At 62.5% G+C, this 17,993-nt stretch overlaps 2 protein-coding genes across 2 annotated transcripts in view; both read left to right on the forward strand.

Annotated features, from left to right (window-relative positions):
• The window catches only part of EMIHUDRAFT_236144 (hypothetical protein), a gene marked incomplete at both ends in the record, with an annotated part of 9,118 nt that extends 2,124 nt beyond the window's left edge, over positions 1–6,994 (forward strand). The window contains one exon of the mRNA XM_005779339.1: positions 6,971–6,994. Coding sequence (XP_005779396.1) covers positions 6,971–6,994 — 24 coding nt within the window. The remainder of the gene's footprint in view (positions 1–6,970) is intronic.
• A 4,320-nt stretch (positions 6,995–11,314) lies between these two features.
• On the forward strand, positions 11,315–12,747 carry EMIHUDRAFT_457239 (hypothetical protein; the record flags this gene model as incomplete). Its single annotated transcript, XM_005779340.1, has 3 exons — positions 11,315–11,802; positions 12,192–12,424; positions 12,638–12,747. Coding segments are annotated over exons 1-3 (810 nt in total), but the record flags the coding sequence as incomplete, so codon positions are not given.
• Positions 12,748–17,993: the final 5,246 nt, after the last annotated feature.

Raw genomic sequence — 17,993 nt, forward strand, 5'->3', positions numbered from 1 at the left:
GGGGACCCCGCAATTCCCTTCCCCCCTCGGAGGGGGCCGGACGAGGCGTACCCCGAGGGCCCCGCTCTTTCCTTCGCATAGCGGCCACTCTTCGGATCGCTGGTCGACCCGGGGGATGCCCCGCGCGCCTGACTCAGGCGCGAGATACGAACCTGCGAGGCGTGGCCGCTCATGCGGCCCGATGGGGAGGAACGGGGCGAGCCCCCTCCAACCCACCCGCGCTAGGTCTCGCCCTTGTCACTTCCTCCTCTGTCGCGTCATTCTCTTCTGCCTCGTCCTGCGGCGCCGCCGCCTGCCGGTCCCTTGTTCTCGCGGCTTCTTTCGCCTTTCGGCGCAACTCCGTCCTCCTCGCTGCGTATCCTGGCCCCTCAAGTTCGATGTTACTTCGATGTTAATAAGAAGCGAAGACACACAATTCTTTTTTCGGACGCCGGTGTGCGTCAGAGGTTGGAACACGCACACACACACACACAACGCACGCACGCACGCGCGCGCACACACACACACGCACACACACACACACACACACACACACACACACGCACGTACGCACGTACGCACGCGCGCGCGCGCACGCACGCACGCACGCACACACGCACATACGCACGCACGTACGCACGCACGCACGCACGCACACACACACACACCGCACGCACGCACGCACGCACACACGCACGCACGCGCGCGCGCACACACAAGAGACGGAGTGCGTGTTCTTGTATTCCAACGAATGCTCCAGACTAAGCTGGCCGCACTCGGCGCGGTGCTCTCCCACAACGTGCTGGCATAGTCCTGACCTCGGCAACCTCCACCTGCGAGATATGGGGAGATATGGGGAGATCATTCGCCAACGCCCCTTTGCCACCACGCCTCCGCCGCCTCCGCCGCCTCTTGCCGTCCGCCTCCTCCCTTCACCGCCTATATGATCTGCCTCTGACCTCCCCGACCTTGTTCCCGCAGCGGCCGACAAATTTGTCATCGTGACGCGGGACGGGGCGAGCGGCCGCGACCGTCGCACAGGCGACGCGCCGGAGCCTGTCCGCGAAGCTTCTCGGAACCTTCCTGCAGATGCGGCGCGACGTGGCGGGGAAGGTTGGGGACAACCTGCTGTACCTCTGCCTCCGGCTGCGCATCTTAGAAGCGGAATCCGTGTTCATTTCTCCCAGCCAGCACTCGAGAGGCACGCATTCCGCTGTATGCCGCTGTCTTCCCTTTATTCCTATCCGCTGTATTCCCTTTATTCCTATCAGGTGCTCTGAAGACGCTGCACACGACCGTCTTCCCGCTCTGATGTCGGCGTAATACCACGCAGGCTGCGCATGTCGGGCCAGGTGCCCGAGATCGCACTCGAGGCGCTTGCAAGCCGAGATTCGCCGAGATTCGCCGAGATTCGCACCAGGAGTTGCTGGCGGACTGTTGCCTGCCTGACTTACTGACCGTGTATCACAGGCGTTGCGCTCGCTTGCTCAACTTGCCACCGCGTATCACAAGTGAGACGGCCTCGACCGGCGAGTTGCAGCCGAGGTGCGGCCGAGGTTGTGGGAGATGCGGCCGAGATTGTGGGAGATGCGGCCGAGATTGTGGGAGATGGCTTCGACGAGATGCAGCGCCAGATGCGTCTGAGATGGGGAGATATGCGGACATACCTTTGTGCGTGTCAGGCTGCCGGAGCCGAGCGAGGACGAGGAGCTGTGAACGGGAGGGTGTGAGTCGAAGAGCTGTGAACAGGCTGCCGGAGCCGAGGACGAGGAGGACATGCTCGACGAAGCTGTCTGCCAGATCGTCCTCTCCAAGGTACGAGATGACGGGGAGATACGGGGAGATACGGGGCGAGATGAGTGGGAGTAGTCCAGCTGTGAACAGCGCAGCTGTGAATAGGTGCTCGGCTCGCCTCGTCGACGCCACTGTGAATAGTCCAGCTGTGAATAGCGCAGCTGTGAATAGGTGCTCGGCTCGCCTCGTCGACGCCACTGTGAACAGTGCAGCTGTGAACAGCGCAGCTGTGAGTAGATGCTCGGCTCGCCTCGTCGACGCCACTGTGAACAGTGCAGCTGTGAATAGCGCAGCTGTGAGTGAATAGGTGCTCGGCTCGCCTCGTCGACGCCACTGTGAATAGTCCAGCTGTGAATAGCGCAGCTGTGAGTAGGTGCTCGGCTCGCCTCGTCGACGCCACTGTGAACAGTGCAGCTGTGAATAGCGCAGCTGTGAATAGGTGCTCGGCTCGCCTCGTCGACGCCACTGTGAACAGTGCAGCTGTGAATAGCGCAGCTGTGAGTAGGTGCTCGGCTCGCCTCGTCGACGCCACTGTGAACAGTGCAGCTGTGAATAGCGCAGCTGTGAGTAGGTGCTCGGCTCGCCTCGTCGACGCCACTGTGAACAGTGCAGCTGTGAACAGCGCAGCTGTGAGTGAATAGCTCGGCTCGCCTCGTCGACGCCACTGTGAATAGTCCAGCTGAACAGCGCAGCTGTGAGTAGGTGCTCGGCTCGCCTCGTCGACGCCACTGTGAACAGTGCAGCTGTGAACAGCGCAGCTGTGAGTAGGTGCTCGGCTCGCCTCGTCGACGCCACTGTGAACAGTGCAGCTGTGAACAGCGCAGCTGTGAGTAGGTGCTCGGCTCGCCTCGTCGACGCCACTGTGAACAGTGCAGCTGTGAATAGCGCAGCTGTGAGTAGGTGCTCGGCTCGCCTCGTCGACGCCACTGTGAACAGTGCAGCTGTGAATAGCGCAGCTGTGAGTAGGTGCTCGGCTCGCCTCGTCGACGCCACTGTGAACAGTGCAGCTGTGAACAGCGCAGCTGTGAGTGAATAGGTGCTCGGCTCGCCTCGTCGACGCCACTGTGAACAGTGCAGCTGTGAATAGCGCAGCTGTGAGTAGGTGCTCGGCTCGCCTCGTCGACGCCACTGTGAACAGTGCAGCTGTGAACAGCGCAGCTGTGAGTAGGTGCTCGGCTCGCCTCGTCGACGCCACTGTGAACAGTGCAGCTGTGAATAGCGCAGCTGTGAGTAGGTGCTCGGCTCGCCTCGTCGACGCCACTGTGAACAGTGCAGCTGTGAATAGCGCAGCTGTGAGTAGGTGCTCGGCTCGCCTCGTCGACGCCACTGTGAACAGTGCAGCTGTGAATAGCGCAGCTGTGAATAGGTGCTCGGCTCGCCTCGTCGACGCCACTGTGAATAGTCCAGCTGTGAATAGCGCAGCTGTGAATAGGTGCTCGGCTCGCCTCGTCGACGCCACTGTGAATAGTCGAGCTGTGAATAGCGCAGCTGTGAGTGAATAGGTGCTCGGCTCGCCTCGTCGACGCCACTGTGAATAGTCGAGCTGTGAATAGCGCAGCTGTGAGTGAATAGGTGCTCGGCTCGCCTCGTCGACGCCACTGTGAATAGTCGAGCTGTGAATAGCGCAGCTGTGAGTGAATAGGTGTTCGGCTCGCCTCGTCGACGCCACTGTGAACAGTGCAGCTGTGAACAGCGCAGCTGTGAGTAGGTGCTCGGCTCGCCTCGTCGACGCCACTGTGAACAGTGCAGCTGTGAATAGCGCAGCTGTGAATAGGTGCTCGGCTCGCCTCGTCGACGCCACTGTGAACAGTGCAGCTGTGAACAGCGCAGCTGTGAATAGGTGTTCGGCTCGCCTCGTCGACGCCACTGTGAACAGTGCAGCTGTGAACAGCGCAGCGAGTAGGTGCTCGGCTCGCCTCGTCGACGCCACTGTGAACAGTGCAGCTGTGAATAGCGCAGCTGTGAGTAGGTGCCTCGTCGACGCCACTGTGAATAGTCGAGCTGTGAATAGCGCAGCTGTGAGTGAATAGGTGCTCGGCTCGCCTCGTCGACGCCACTGTGAATAGTCGAGCTGTGAATAGCGCAGCTGTGAGTGAATAGGTGCTCGGCTCGCCTCGTCGACGCCACTGTGAATAGTCGAGCTGTGAATAGCGCAGCTGTGAGTGAATAGGTGTTCGGCTCGCCTCGTCGACGCCACTGTGAACAGTGCAGCTGTGAATAGCGCAGCTGTGAGTAGGTGCTCGGCTCGCCTCGTCGACGCCACTGTGAACAGTGCAGCTGTGAATAGCGCAGCTGTGAATAGGTGCTCGGCTCGCCTCGTCGACGCCACTGTGAACAGTGCAGCTGTGAATAGCGCAGCTGTGAATAGGTGCTCGGCTCGCCTCGTCGACGCCACTGTGAATAGTCCAGCTGTGAATAGCGCAGCTGTGAATAGGTGCTCGGCTCGCCTCGTCGACGCCACTGTGAATAGTCGAGCTGTGAATAGCGCAGCTGTGAGTGAATAGGTGCTCGGCTCGCCTCGTCGACGCCACTGTGAATAGTCGAGCTGTGAATAGCGCAGCTGTGAGTGAATAGGTGCTCGGCTCGCCTCGTCGACGCCACTGTGAATAGTCGAGCTGTGAATAGCGCAGCTGTGAGTGAATAGGTGTTCGGCTCGGGCTCGCCTCGTCGACGCCACTGTGAACAGTGCAGCTGTGAATAGCGCAGCTGTGAGTAGGTGCTCGGCTCGCCTCGTCGACGCCACTGTGAACAGTGCAGCTGTGAATAGCGCAGCTGTGAATAGGTGCTCGGCTCGCCTCGTCGACGCCACTGTGAACAGTGCAGCTGTGAATAGCGCAGCTGTGAGTAGGTGCTCGGCTCGCCTCGTCGACGCCACTGTGAACAGTCGCCACTGTGAATAGTCCAGCTGTGAATAGCGCAGCTGTGAGTAGGTGCTCGGCTCGCCTCGTCGACGCCACTGTGAACAGTGCAGCTGTGAATAGCGCAGCTGTGAATAGGTGCTCGGCTCGCCTCGTCGACGCCACTGTGAATAGTCCAGCTGTGAATAGCGCAGCTGTGAATAGGTGCTCGGCTCGCCTCGTCGACGCCACTGTGAATAGTCCAGCTGTGAATAGCGCAGCTGTGAATAGGTGCTCGGCTCGCCTCGTCGACGCCACTGTGAATAGTCGAGCTGTGAATAGCGCAGCTGTGAGTGAATAGGTGCTCGGCTCGCCTCGTCGACGCCACTGTGAATAGTCGAGCTGTGAATAGCGCAGCTGTGAGTGAATAGGTGCTCGGCTCGCCTCGTCGACGCCACTGTGAATAGTCGAGCTGTGAATAGCGCAGCTGTGAGTGAATAGGTGTTCGGCTCGCCTCGTCGACGCCACTGTGAACAGTGCAGCTGTGAACAGCGCAGCTGAGTAGGTGCTCGGCTCGCCTCGTCGACGCCACTGTGAACAGTGCAGCTGTGAACAGCGCAGCTGTGAATAGGTGTTCGGCTCGCCTCGTCGACGCCACTGTGAACAGTGCAGCTGTGAACAGCGCAGCTGTGAGTGAATAGGTGCTCGGCTCGCCTCGTCGACGCCACTGTGAATAGTCCAGCTGTGAATAGCGCAGCTGTGAGTAGGTGCTCGGCTCGCCTCGTCGACGCCACTGTGAACAGTGCAGCTGTGAATAGCGCAGCTGTGAATAGGTGCTCGGCTCGCCTCGTCGACGCCACTGTGAATAGTCCAGCTGTGAATAGCGCAGCTGTGAATAGGTGCTCGGCTCGCCTCGTCGACGCCACTGTGAATAGTCCAGCTGTGAATAGCGCAGCTGTGAATAGGTGCTCGGCTCGCCTCGTCGACGCCACTGTGAATAGTCGAGCTGTGAATAGCGCAGCTGTGAGTGAATAGGTGCTCGGCTCGCCTCGTCGACGCCACTGTGAATAGTCGAGCTGTGAATAGCGCAGCTGTGAGTGAATAGGTGCTCGGCTCGCCTCGTCGACGCCACTGTGAATAGTCGAGCTGTGAATAGCGCAGCTGTGAGTGAATAGGTGTTCGGCTCGCCTCGTCGACGCCACTGTGAACAGTGCAGCTGTGAATAGCGCAGCTGTGAGTAGGTGCTCGGCTCGCCTCGTCGACGCCACTGTGAACAGTGCAGCTGTGAATAGCGCAGCTGTGAATAGGTGCTCGGCTCGCCTCGTCGACGCCACTGTGAACAGTGCAGCTGTGAATAGCGCAGCTGTGAGTAGGTGCTCGGCTCGCCTCGTCGACGCCACTGTGAACAGTCGAGCTGTGAATAGCGCAGCTGTGAGTGAATAGGTGCTCGGCTCGCCTCGTCGACGCCACTGTGAATAGTCCAGCTGTGAATAGCGCAGCTGTGAATAGGTGCTCGGCTCGCCTCGTCGACGCCACTGTGAACAGTGCAGCTGTGAATAGCGCAGCTGTGAATAGGTGCTCGGCTCGCCTCGTCGACGCCACTGTGAACAGTGCAGCTGTGAATAGCGCAGCTGTGAGTAGGTGCTCGGCTCGCCTCGTCGACGCCACTGTGAACAGTGCAGCTGTGAACAGCGCAGCTGTGAGTAGGTGCTCGGCTCGCCTCGTCGACAACGACGTCTTCGCGCGCTGCACGCGCCGCTACTACGGCGACACCACCTTCGAGGAGGCGTACCCCAAGACGGGCCGCGTCGTCAACATCTCCTCCTCGTCGCAGGCGAGCGAGGAGTTCAGTACTACTCAGGAAGGGGTGAGTAGTCCAGTTGGCCAGCATCGACGTCTCCTCGTCGCAGGCGAGGAGAGTCTTGCTGGAGACTGTAGTCAGTAGTCAGCCCTGTGCCATCTAGTTCGGGGGAGTGGTGTGCACAGGAGAGCGTTTCCTCGGCGGCGACGTCGAAGCGACTCCTGAGACCTCTCCCTTGCTCGCCCCCTCGCAGGGCGGGTCAGGCGCGCGGACGGCTCCTCAACGCGCTCACCTCCCCACACGTCCTCGTCCGCTCGGCGGTGCACTACCTCGAGCAGACACCTCCCCACACCTCCCCCCATATCTCCCCACATCTCCGCTCGTAGCTCCCCACCCCCGACATCATTCTTCGAGAATTTACCCGAGATTTACCCCCGACGTCATGACAGTTTACCCGAGAGATTACCCGACGTGACATGAATCTTCGAGAGATTACGCGAGATTACCCGAGATTACCCGAGATTACCCGAGATCTCCTCTGCGTCTAATAATCTCGAAGAATACGATGATCGATGACGGGTAATCTGGCATTCTCGCGAAAAGATTCATGTCGGGCAATCTCTCCGGGTCCTCCTGTTTTTTCATATCGCGTTTTCTTATCGCAACACAAAACGTACTGGCTACTCGCTCGAATTAGCGTGCTTCACCAGCAATTTCATTCCTTCAGATAGCATTGGTCCGCGGCCTGCCTCTCCCATCCACTTTGTGCAATCCGTGATGAAGCGTGCCGTCGTCGCGGAGTTCCACTTCATATAGAACGACTCGTCGCCGCCGATTCCGCCTGGCGGCGTGTAGGACTGCGTAACTGTCCAACGCCCCCAGCTGTCGCTCCCATACCGCGAAGTGAGCAAGCTGGTGAAGGCCTTTTGCTCGAGGGTGGTGCCTGTAGAAGCGCCACTCTTGGAAGCAAACTCATCGGGCCGCGCCTCTGCCCACAGCAGGTAGACGGGCATCTTGTTGCTGCTCTGTAGTCCCGACTTATGTGGCGCCTTTTGCCCGAGGATTTCTCCCGCTTCTCCCTCCAGTGGCCTTCGGAGCCCCACATTGCGCTTGGCAGGCAGCGGCAAAAAGCTCCCGTCCGTTCCATGCTTGAACTCAGCGGATAGTCCAACAGTGACGATGCAGTAGGGCTCCTCGAGGACGGCACCTGACCGATCCCACAACCATGGAAAGAGCAACACGTACCAGGACGCGTGAGCCACCCAGTTGTACAGCCCCTTCGTGTAGAACAACTTATCCATTACACTGAAGCCCCCATTGACTCCCTCCACTCTTAGGTGCTCCAGGCTTGTTATCTCTGGGAACGAGGGGAGGTTTGCAGCCGCCCGACGCCTCTGAGGTCTCCACTGGAGGTCTCCTACGGACACCTTTCTGAAGGGATCGCTGAAGGCCGCCGTGTACGGATAGGGAACGCCCGCCGGAATGGCCTGGATACTTTGCGTGCTTACGATGATCGTAAGCATCCTGCCCGGCGCAAGGTGGCATGACTGGGTAGGGGGGAGGAGCTGAATGACGCACTCATCGGGCCCACATCGACTTGCCGCCACTGTGTCATCGGCAAGTATCCGAAATCGGGTGTTGATATGGAACGGCATGAGGCCGTTGCAACTCCCCTTCCTCCTCACAATTGAATTCAAGGGAAGTCGGCTAGTGGTCCCACCACTGCTGGAGGGCTGCACACCAGGGGGCTGCTGCAGCCCAGCCTGGGGAGGCGGGTGCTGGGGAGGCGGCAGGTGGGTGGGAGCTGCGGCGGGCGCGGTGGCGGGGGCGGGGTGCTGCTCTTCCACGGCGGCGCCGGGCGCAGCAGCAGGCGGAGGGCAGGTCATGCAGCACAGGAGGGTACTGAGAAGCCACGCTGGCCCGCGCAGTCCGAGATCGAAAAAGCCATCCCACGCACGCCTCAGGTCGGCCGGCGCCGCGCCGGCGAACCGGTTACGCAGCTGCTCGTAAAGGCCGGTCCCGGCCTGGTCGGCCGCGGCTCTCGCGGCCTCGAGGCGCACGATCTGCGCCTCGGCGGAGCGCACCAGCTCCTCCTCCTCCGAGGTGAACGCAGAGGACATGGTGGGACCTGGCAAGGGAGCTGCACGCTTCGAGTAATGAGAAAAAAAACTTGCGCGGCGCGAGCGTCGCGCCGCATCGATAGGAAGAGGCGGACGCCCAAGGGTGGGCGACGGCTAGCGCACCACACCCCTCTCCTTAAAATCCCTGTGTGGTGGCGGCGTGCCGTCCTCCCATCCCTCCCTTGGGGGCGCATTTTCTTTCTTTCTTTCGCGCCGCATGGTGGCCGCGCTGCGCCGCTCGCACCTGGCGCGCGGTTGATCGCGGCGCCGACTCCGCGGCGGCGCCATCATGACTTGTTCATTGACTGTGGTCGAGCCGTTCGTTGATTAGGCGGCTCCTCCTCCTCCTCGCGAAGACTGCCGCCTCCACTCGCCCGCGCCGTGCGACCGCGTCGCCGGCGAGGCGCCCTCCGACGTCGGGCCGACTGGCGGATCGATCCAAGCCATGCCCCCCACTTCCCAACCCGCTTGGATCGATCGGCGCGTTCACGCTCTTCAATTCTCTGCGAGGTCCGTGCCCTTTGAAAAGAGTTTTTTCTCTCTAGGCCACACTCGCTGTCGTGGGATCGCTTGTCATGTGCGAGAGTGCGTTGTTTTGTATGCGCTTTCTCTCTGGCAGGTCTACGTTTCGAAACGAGAAACAATCGCGCTTCATCCTCTGACTCATCACTCTCCTCGGCCTCGTTCTGTCTGCGACGCCGCCTGCCGATGCCTTGCTGCTCTCGCGGCTTCTCTCGCCTCTCGGCGTAACTCCGCTCGTGCTTGAATTGTGAGAGTTCTTTTCGCAAGGCACGGGACTGGTGTTAGTGCCAGTGCGCGCCACAGTCCCGTGCCTAGTGTTGATGTGAGAGGGGCACTTGGAGCCTTGGCGTGGAATTCCGCTTTTCGTGCCAGTGCGCGCCAGTCCCGCGTGCCCCATGTTGTTGTGCGAGGGAATGACTAATAAAATTTAAAATGTTTTTCGCGTGTTAGTGCCAGTGCGCGCCAGTCCCGTGCCCAGTATGCAGTAAATAAAAGAAAGAAAGAAAACAGACACCCCAAGGGAGGGATGGGAGGACGGCACGCCGCCACCACACATGGATTTGAAGGAGAGGAGTGTGGCACGCTAGCCGTCGCCCACCCTTGGGCGAAAAAGAAAGAAAACACACAAGCCAGATGCGCGGCTCTATGGCTCTGTAAGGTAAACCACTCGGCGCTCCCGGACTTGCTCGCGCTGGTCACGCAGCCGCCGCTCGAGAAGCTGTGGTGCTGCTCGTTTGAGCGCTCGTGGCAGCTCCTCTTCGGACGCTGCGGCTTCGAGTGGGGTGGCTGCGACTGCGGGCCCGACTGTGGGTCCGCCGCCGCAGAATTTTCCGGCCGCCGCCGCGGCAACGTCCAACGATGACGAAAACAAACATATAATATTATATCGTGAACACAATCAAGAAAACAAACTCGCGTGAAAAGCCCATTTTTTTGCTGCCCATTTGTTGGTGAAAGGCCCGTTTTCAATTTCATCATTCCTGATCCTGGGCTCGTAATCCCAAACTCTCACTCCCCTTTCTCCCGGCCGAGGTGGGGCGCGCGCGGGGGCGGCGGGTGTGCGGCGGGTGTGCGGGATGTCTGTTGGCCCGAGAGAGAGAGAGAGAATTCTTGATACGAAACCACGACGACACACACCAGTCGACTCGCATCGGTTGCCTCCATGAACGGCGGAGCTATTCTCGCGTCCACACCACACCTGGCTCCAACGTGGACACGCCCATAGCTGGGGACACTACTAGGTCACGCATGGCATCAGAAGTTTTATCTCTGGGCCCCGAAAGGCATCTCTAGCAGCGTCGTTACGCATGCCCCCTCCCTCTCTCTCTCTCTCTCTCTCTCTCTGTTGGCCCGAGAGTCGAACATAAGCTGTGTGCCGTTCCGAGTCTGGTCGTGGTCGAGACCGAGGTGTCGAACTGAGAGGCACTCCTGGAGGCTGCCTCCGGCCACCGCTCGACTACCCACGCACATGGCCGGTCCTGTGGCTTGCCTGGGCTTGCTCAGAAGCCTCAATTCGCGCACACCTTTGCTCTCTGGCTCCCGCGAGTGCGTTTAGGCCACTCAAGCAGGCGACGCCGAGCACCCGCAACGCATCTCGCTGGGGCGCCACCTATCGACCCGACTGATTGGCAGCATCAAAGCCGACCCCATGACGGTCCTTCAACCCCATGAGACAGGCAGTTGCGCCCTGATCTCGGTCCAAGACGGCCAACGCCATGTCCGGCACCTGCTGGCTGCTTCACGGGGATGCCCTTCCCGGACACATGCTGCAGCCGCGAGTGGATGTATTGGTCGTTTGTGGGTCCCACAAGATTACTCTAGTAGGGGCCGGGCGCTGGAGCGTCGGCGGTACACCTGTGCAGATGTTGCACGGGTGAAATGGCTCCTCGTACAGGGTAGGAGGCAGGTGGTGGGTTTGAGTGTCGTGAGTGCTTGCAGCCGCGAGTACAGCACCGTTTGTGACTCCCATGGATGCAGTTGGGTGGGGCACGGTGCTGGGGGGCTGTCCGGTGCGCCACAACAGCCTCCCTGGCTGACCCCCATCCAGTTCGACACCTCCATCCTGACCGTGGAACCCCAACTTCAACCGGTCATATCTTGGGCGGAATGGCACCTCAGGAGCTCATCCTGGGCGGTTTGGGGGAGTCTTGGGGGTGTACCTGAAGGTGGTAAAAAGAGTTTTGCATTGCAGCTTAACCGGGGGGCGTGCTGAGCAGCGTGAAAACAGCGGCACACAGCTTATCGAAGGCTAAGCTCAGAAAAAAGGCTGCCGCTCCACTCCCATGGCCTCGCTGACGCCGAGCGAGGTCCGCCTTCTTGAGTCTCTCGACGACGCCATCACGGCCGAGCTGGCCGCGTGCGACCCTGCGGGCAGGCTGTGCGGGCCAAAGCGGAGCGCTGTCAAGCTCGAGCTACTGCAGAATTTCTTCGAGATGCTCGCATCAAACAACCGGCTGACGCTGACCGCCGCCGACCGCGGCCGCATCCGCGGCGCCGTGAGCGCGTCGCTGCCGGCCCGCTTTGTCCGGCGCGACCGCGTCGTCTGCAACGTTGGTGGTGCGCGGCCGTGGGAGGCTGGCGTGGTGCACGCTGTCCACGAGCCCGACCCGGACGACGGCTCAGGGCGGCGAAAGTTCGCCTATATCGTGCTGACGGACCCGCCAACGGCTCGGCTCGTGTCGGTGCCGCAGGACAGCAACGACCTGATCCGCGCCGAGGTCTGCTTTGGCCAGCGGGCGGGCGCCCTCTGGTTCACTCTTCTTAGATGCGCAAGACCAAGCGAGCGCTAGGGAACCGATATGCCTTACCAGCTAGTTCGCGCAGTTCTGGTGTACAATACTCGGGTCCCGCTAGCAAGTCATGTACAGGGAGGGAGGGAGAGCAGACGACTTGGAGCCTCGCAGCTGAGATCACCCAGAGGCCTCTGCTCTCACCCAGAACTCCTTCTGATGCCTGAGACTACCCGAGATTACCCGAGATTACCCGAGACGGACAAGTAATGCCTCTCTCTCTCTTCGATGCCGGCCCACACATCACGCCCCCGGCTAGAGGTATCCGTGGCGGCGGCGCGAGACTAGCTCTGCTCCGCCGCCGGCAGCCGTGGAGGGCGTCTGTTCACACCCGCGATGCTGTGAACAGGTTCACGCGTATGAGCCTGCCGCAGGCCGCGAGGCGACGGTGCGACGCAGCCCGCTGCTCAGATAGCGAGCGCTGCTCAGAGAGCGAGTCGTGCCGGCCGGCGCGGGTGGCGGCGCCGCGGCGGGGTGCGGCGAGAGAGGCTGCGTGCGCCGGCGGGCGCCGCTTCGGCGTCGGCGATCGTGTCTCGTGCGCCGTTGAGGACTCGTCTGGTCTGCTGTCTGACTGGGCGGCAGGCGCACGAGATTGCGCCGAGATCGCGCCTGAGATTGTGCCGAGATTGCGCCTGAGATTGCGCCGAGATTGCGTCTAGCCTCCTGTCTGACCGGCTGCAGATGCCGGAGATACCGCACGAGATTGTGCCGAGATTGCGTCGAGACTTTGCCGAGATTTCGCCGAGCGGTCGCCACCGTGAACAGCGTCTCTTCACGGCCGCCGGCCGTGAACAGGCACAGTCCGCGCCGTGGACGTCCTTCTGAAGGGGGCTGGCGGCATGGCGGGCGGCGTCGTGGCGTACGACGTTCGGCTGGACGGAGGAGGCGGGGACGGAGGCGAAGGCAGAAGCGGCGATGACGAGTGCAGGCCGTGCAAGTGCGGGGACGGCGAGGGAGGTGGGCACGGAAGCGAAGGCGGAGATGGCGGTGGCGAGTGCAAACAGCGCGGCGGTGGCGTGGCGTACGACGTCCAGGACGATGGTGGAGGCGGAGGCGGCGACTGCAGTGGCGACGGAAAGTGCGAACAGCGGGGCGGCGGCGGTGTGGCGGCGGCTCGCTGCAGCGGCGGCGGGTGCCGAGAGCGGTTGCACCGCGGCGTGCACTGGTTGTGAGCGGCGTCTCTTCACATGGCGGGGTCTGCGTAGGCGGCGCGTGCTCGTGCACCGCGACGAGCACTGGCTGGTGCGGGAGATGAGCCGAGATTCGCCGAGGTTGGGCGAGATTCATTGTGTGGCTGGTGCGGGAGATCCGCCGAGATCCGCCGAGCTTAGTTGCGAGCGGTGGCGGGTGCGGGCGAAGTTGCCGCCGCCCCCGCCCCCGCCCACCGCGCGGACTGCGTCTCGCCACCGGAGTGTGCGGGGTCGGGTCGGTGCGGGGGAGGCGAGGTACGGCCTGATCTGACCTCACCTTGCCTTAGGTGCGCGAGCTGGCGCTGCAGCCGGCCGGGCCTCGCATGGGAAAGGACGGGTCTCGCCGCGCTGTCGGGGGTGCGTCCGTGCGCGGGTCGGTAATCAACTACTCTCGGCTGACGAACCCCAGGTCGCGCGCTGTCTCGCGGATGGCGAAGAGGGCGGCCGCCGCCGGCACTGCCGAGGCAGTATATCTCGGCTCACCTCGGCTAGCATGTCGGCTCCTCTCGGCCCTCCCCGGCTAGGCGATCGGCTAGCACATCGACTAGCACATCGGCGACTTTAGACTCTCCTCTTCCCCGCTCTCTTCGGCTCTCCTCGGCCCTCCTCGGCTCAACAATCCTCGGCGATGCGGCATTCTCCTCACCTCGGCCAACCTCGGCCAACCTCGGCCAACCTCGGCTCCCCGGCTGACCTCGGCTGACCTCGGCTCCTGTCGGCTCCCCGCGGTTCCTCTCGGTTCCTCTCGGCTCCTCGGCTCATCTCGGCTCACTCCGTGGCTGATCTCGGCCGATCTCGGCTCATCAACCATCGGCCGAGTGTCTCGCCCTTATCTCTCTCCAGGTCGTCGACCACGCGACGCGCCGCGTGCGCCAGAGGCCGGAGGAGGAGGGGGAGGAGCAGGAGGGGGAGGAAAAGGAAGGGCGGGAGGGGGCGGCTGTCCCAGCCGCGTCGGCGGCGGCTGCAGCTCTGCTCGGAGACAGGTTCAGGTTCGACGGCGCCGGCGCCGGCGCCGGTATTGGGAGAGAAGGAGGGATGCGGGTGTGTGTGCCAGCGAGGCCACACGAGAAAAGATGAGAAGTGAATGCGGACCCTCTACACACTGTACACAGTAGTGGAGGGTGTGGCGAGTCTCGTCGCCGTAGCGTATCTGGGGACTGGGCTCACTATACGAAAAGAATTTAAACAAGACAACTCTCTCTCACAGCACACAGGCTCGACACAGGTGCGAACTGGCGCGTGCTAGTACTATCACCGGCACACCACCGGAGCCGCCTAAGCGACTCCGTTAAGAACGGCAATGCACTTAGCTCCGTGCACAATGCCGCTGTCCCCGCACGCTAGCTCGTTCACCGTCTGCCACGCCACGGCGGTGTGGAGAACGACAGACAAGCGCTGCATCTGCAGCCCATGCCAGTTCTTGGTGGTCCATGTGACCTCATCGAGGTGCTGAGCGTGCGAAAGTTTGTTACTCAGCTGGTCCGCCGCCTGCCGAAGAATTCTGCGGACGCCGTCCCCGAAGCCGCCGAACGTCTCGAAGTCGAGCAAACGCACTATACGAAAAGAAACACTGGAGTTAGTTGGAATACGAGATTTCCAGAATTGGTATAAGTGCCTACGCCATCGACCCACGGCCCATTCCAGCGGATGCGGCCGCGACGCAGTGAAACCACCCCCGCCTCAACCCTCTCAGGGACGCGCGCATTTCCCCCCTTTCAAACGCGGTTTCGAAGTTGATGAGACCTCGTCCCCCCTCTCGAATGAAAAGGCGTAAAAAGAGGCGCGGAACAGGCCGGAAGCGCCGCTTGGGACGCGGGTCACACAATGGCAGCGCTCCAGACGCGCTCTGGTAGCTCTGCCAATGAAGCTGTAGTCCATTGCGCGCGCGCCGGACGGCCACTGCACCTCTACTGCAAATTCCTGCACCGAGCGACGCGTCAATTTGTTGCTGCCCATGACCGACGGCGGCTCCGAGCTCGGGTGAGCGAGCCCTGGCTGAGCTGAGCAACTGCGGTCGCAACTGCAGCCGCTGAGGTCGGTGCAGAGTGGCCGTGTGCAAACCCCGCAAAGTGACCCGTTTTTACCCACCCACGCCCGTGCGCGCGTATCTTAGCTAAGGTACGCGGGCGTGAGCGGACTAGGTCCAGGCTCCAGCCCTGGGTGAGCCAGATCTGACGTTTTGTATCTGAAAGTATAGAGATGAGAGTGAGGTTGAACCGGACCCAATCAAAGTCGGCGGGTTTCGGAGGGGGGATATGACGAAAAACGGCGGGCGCATTTTGGGCACATGACTGGGAGAACTCTGTGGTGGACCCGCTGGGCGAAAGGTTCTCGCAGACCGTTGCTTCCTCACAATGTCGTTGAGGGGAGCGAGTGCGAGCGCGGCGGCCAAGCAGCGGCACCAGGAGCAGCGGCGAGCTGACACGAGCGCGCTCGCTGATGCGGCGAGGGGGCAGAGGCAGATGCCCGAGCTGCCGCCGTACGTGCCAGAATTTGACCTCGCGTTCATGTCTCAGATGCTGGGCGTTGGAGCCGTCCGGTCGGAGCCAGAAGACCCAGCCACTGGCGACGACGAGACGATCAGGAGAGTGAGGCCCGTGTTCAGATCCGTGTTTTTCTCGTCTTGCGGTACATCTCTCCGCTCGCCACCTCACGCTCCGCCGTCCGGCCATGGATGGTTCGATGGAGCTCGCTCCATCGAACCATCCAACTCCGGTCACCGGGTCTGAACGCGCTCAGCCTCAGGAGGGACAAAACCGCGCGAATTCTGCACGCCTCGCTGCACCGCTGGCTTGACTGAATCAGGCAGCAGCAGGCTGCTGCTGTTGCCACAGCAGCAGTCTGCTGCGGCCCCAATACGCAAGTTAATGACCAGCATTGCTGCCGGGGGCATTCGAGCCGCCACAGCCGGTGTGCGGCTGTGCACTGCCACCTGCCCGCGGCTACGGACAATGTGCGCTCGCGCATTGGATGAGCCCTGCTGATGGACCTGCGTCGCCTAGCTGCACGAGAGCAATGCCGCAGGCGCGGCGGCCGTGGCATATACTGCGAGCACACTCGGTGCAGCTGCGAGGTGCAGCAAGAGCACGTCGTTCCTGCCTCTGATGCCACTCTCGCGGCTTGTAGCGCGTCACTCGCGCATGCTCTCCAGGAGCTATGGCGGGCGCGTGTGTGGGGCTGTAGCCTGTGTTTGGCCGGTTCTGACCCGTTTACTATCAGGACCATGCCTGGGCTACAAGAATCGCACACGGGGAGCGGCTCAGGGAACCAAAGTAAGCCGCGGAATCGCCAAATTGTCACAACCCGGCTCACCCAGGGCTGGACCTAGTCAGCGCGTGAAACGGCCCGTCGGCGAGGCGACTGCACAGAGGGATGTTGACATACGCGGCTACGCGTTGTGGGCGCCTATCTATCAGAACCCCCCCCCCCGCCGAGCTCGATGCGCGGCAGCGGGTCGGGGTGAGGGGGCGGCTATTCTCCCCCGAGGCAGCCAAGGATATACACAGTCCCTCGTGTCGCGCGTGTAAGTCCCGGTTGCCGTGCGCGCCAGCGCGTGTGGCCGCGTACCTTAGCTAAGATACGCGCGCACGGGCGTGGGTGGGTAAAAACGGGTCACTTTGCGGGGTTTGCCGCGAGTGGATGGACTGCCTTGTCGAGTGCAAGCACCGTCGGCCTCCTCCCCCCCCCCCCACCCTCTCCCCTCCCCTTCCTCCGCCCTCCCCCCTTCTCACGCCCGCGACCACACCTCGATCTTCTTCGGCAGCAGCTGGTTCAACAGGTCCTCTCCGTGGCCTAGGCGGGCGTCTTCGCCCTCGCCCCAGCTCCACACAGCGCCGTCGGCGGTGAGGGCGAGGCTGTGGACTTCCGCTGCCGACACAGCCACGACGCGCCGCCCAGCCAAGGCCTCGACCTTCTTCGGCAGCAGCTGGTTCTGCTGGTTGCCGTGGCCCAGCTGGCCACAACGCCCCTCGCCCCAGCTCCAGACGGCGCCGTCGGCCGTGATGGCGAAGCTGTGGCGCCCTCCAGCCGGCACGGCCACGACGCGCTGCCCAGCAAGTGCCTCGACTTTCTTCGGCAGCAGCTGGTACAACTCGTCGCCGTGGCCCAGCTGGCCATGGCCTCCACTGCCCCAGCTCTTGAGGGCGCCGTCGGCGGTGAGGCAGAGGCTGTGGTGCTCTCCAGCCGACACAGCGACGACGCGCCGCCCAGCAAAAGCCTCGACCTTCTTGGGCAGCAGCTGGCTCTGCTGGTCGCCGTGGCCCAACCGGCCCCCGCCTCCCCAGCCCCAGCTCCAGACAGCGCCGTCGGCGGTGAGGGCGATGCTGTGGAACGCTCCCGCCGACACAGCCACGACGCGCTGGTCAGCAAAGGCCTCGACCTGCTTGGGCAGCGGCTGGGTCTGCGTGTCGCCGTGGCCCAACCGGCCTTGCCCTCCATAGCCCCAACTCCAGACGCCGCCATCGGCGGTGATGGCGAGGCTGTGCATGCCTCCAGCCGACACAGCGATGACCCGCTGACCCGCAAAGGCCTCAATCTTCTTGGGTTGCGACTGGCCCTCGTCGCCGGGCTGCCACTGGTGTTGCTGGCCGCCGTGGCCCAGCTTGCCCTGCCAGCTGCAGCCCCAGGACCAAAGGGCGCCATCCGCGGAGAGAGCGAGGCTGAAAAGTGCTGACGCCGCCACACCAACCGCGCGCTCGCCGCCCAGCGTCGACGGGAGGCGGGTCGGCGTCTTCAGCTGCAGCACGCCCTCGCCGTGGCCGAGAATGCCTGGATGCAACTCCGCCTCCTCGTCCTCCTCGTCCTCCTCGTCCTCCTCGTCCTCCTCGTCCTCCGCTGCCAAGCGGCGCCGTCCTCCATTGCCGCACGACGAGAGCCGCCCCTCGCCGTCGATGAAAACGCTGTGCCATGCGCCCGCCGCCAGCCTCTCCGGCGGGTTGGACTCGCACAGCAGCGCAGCGAAG

This window comes from Emiliania huxleyi, assembly GCF_000372725.1.
Source record: "Emiliania huxleyi CCMP1516 unplaced genomic scaffold EMIHUscaffold_231, whole genome shotgun sequence".
NCBI lineage: Eukaryota > Haptophyta > Isochrysidales > Noelaerhabdaceae > Emiliania > Emiliania huxleyi.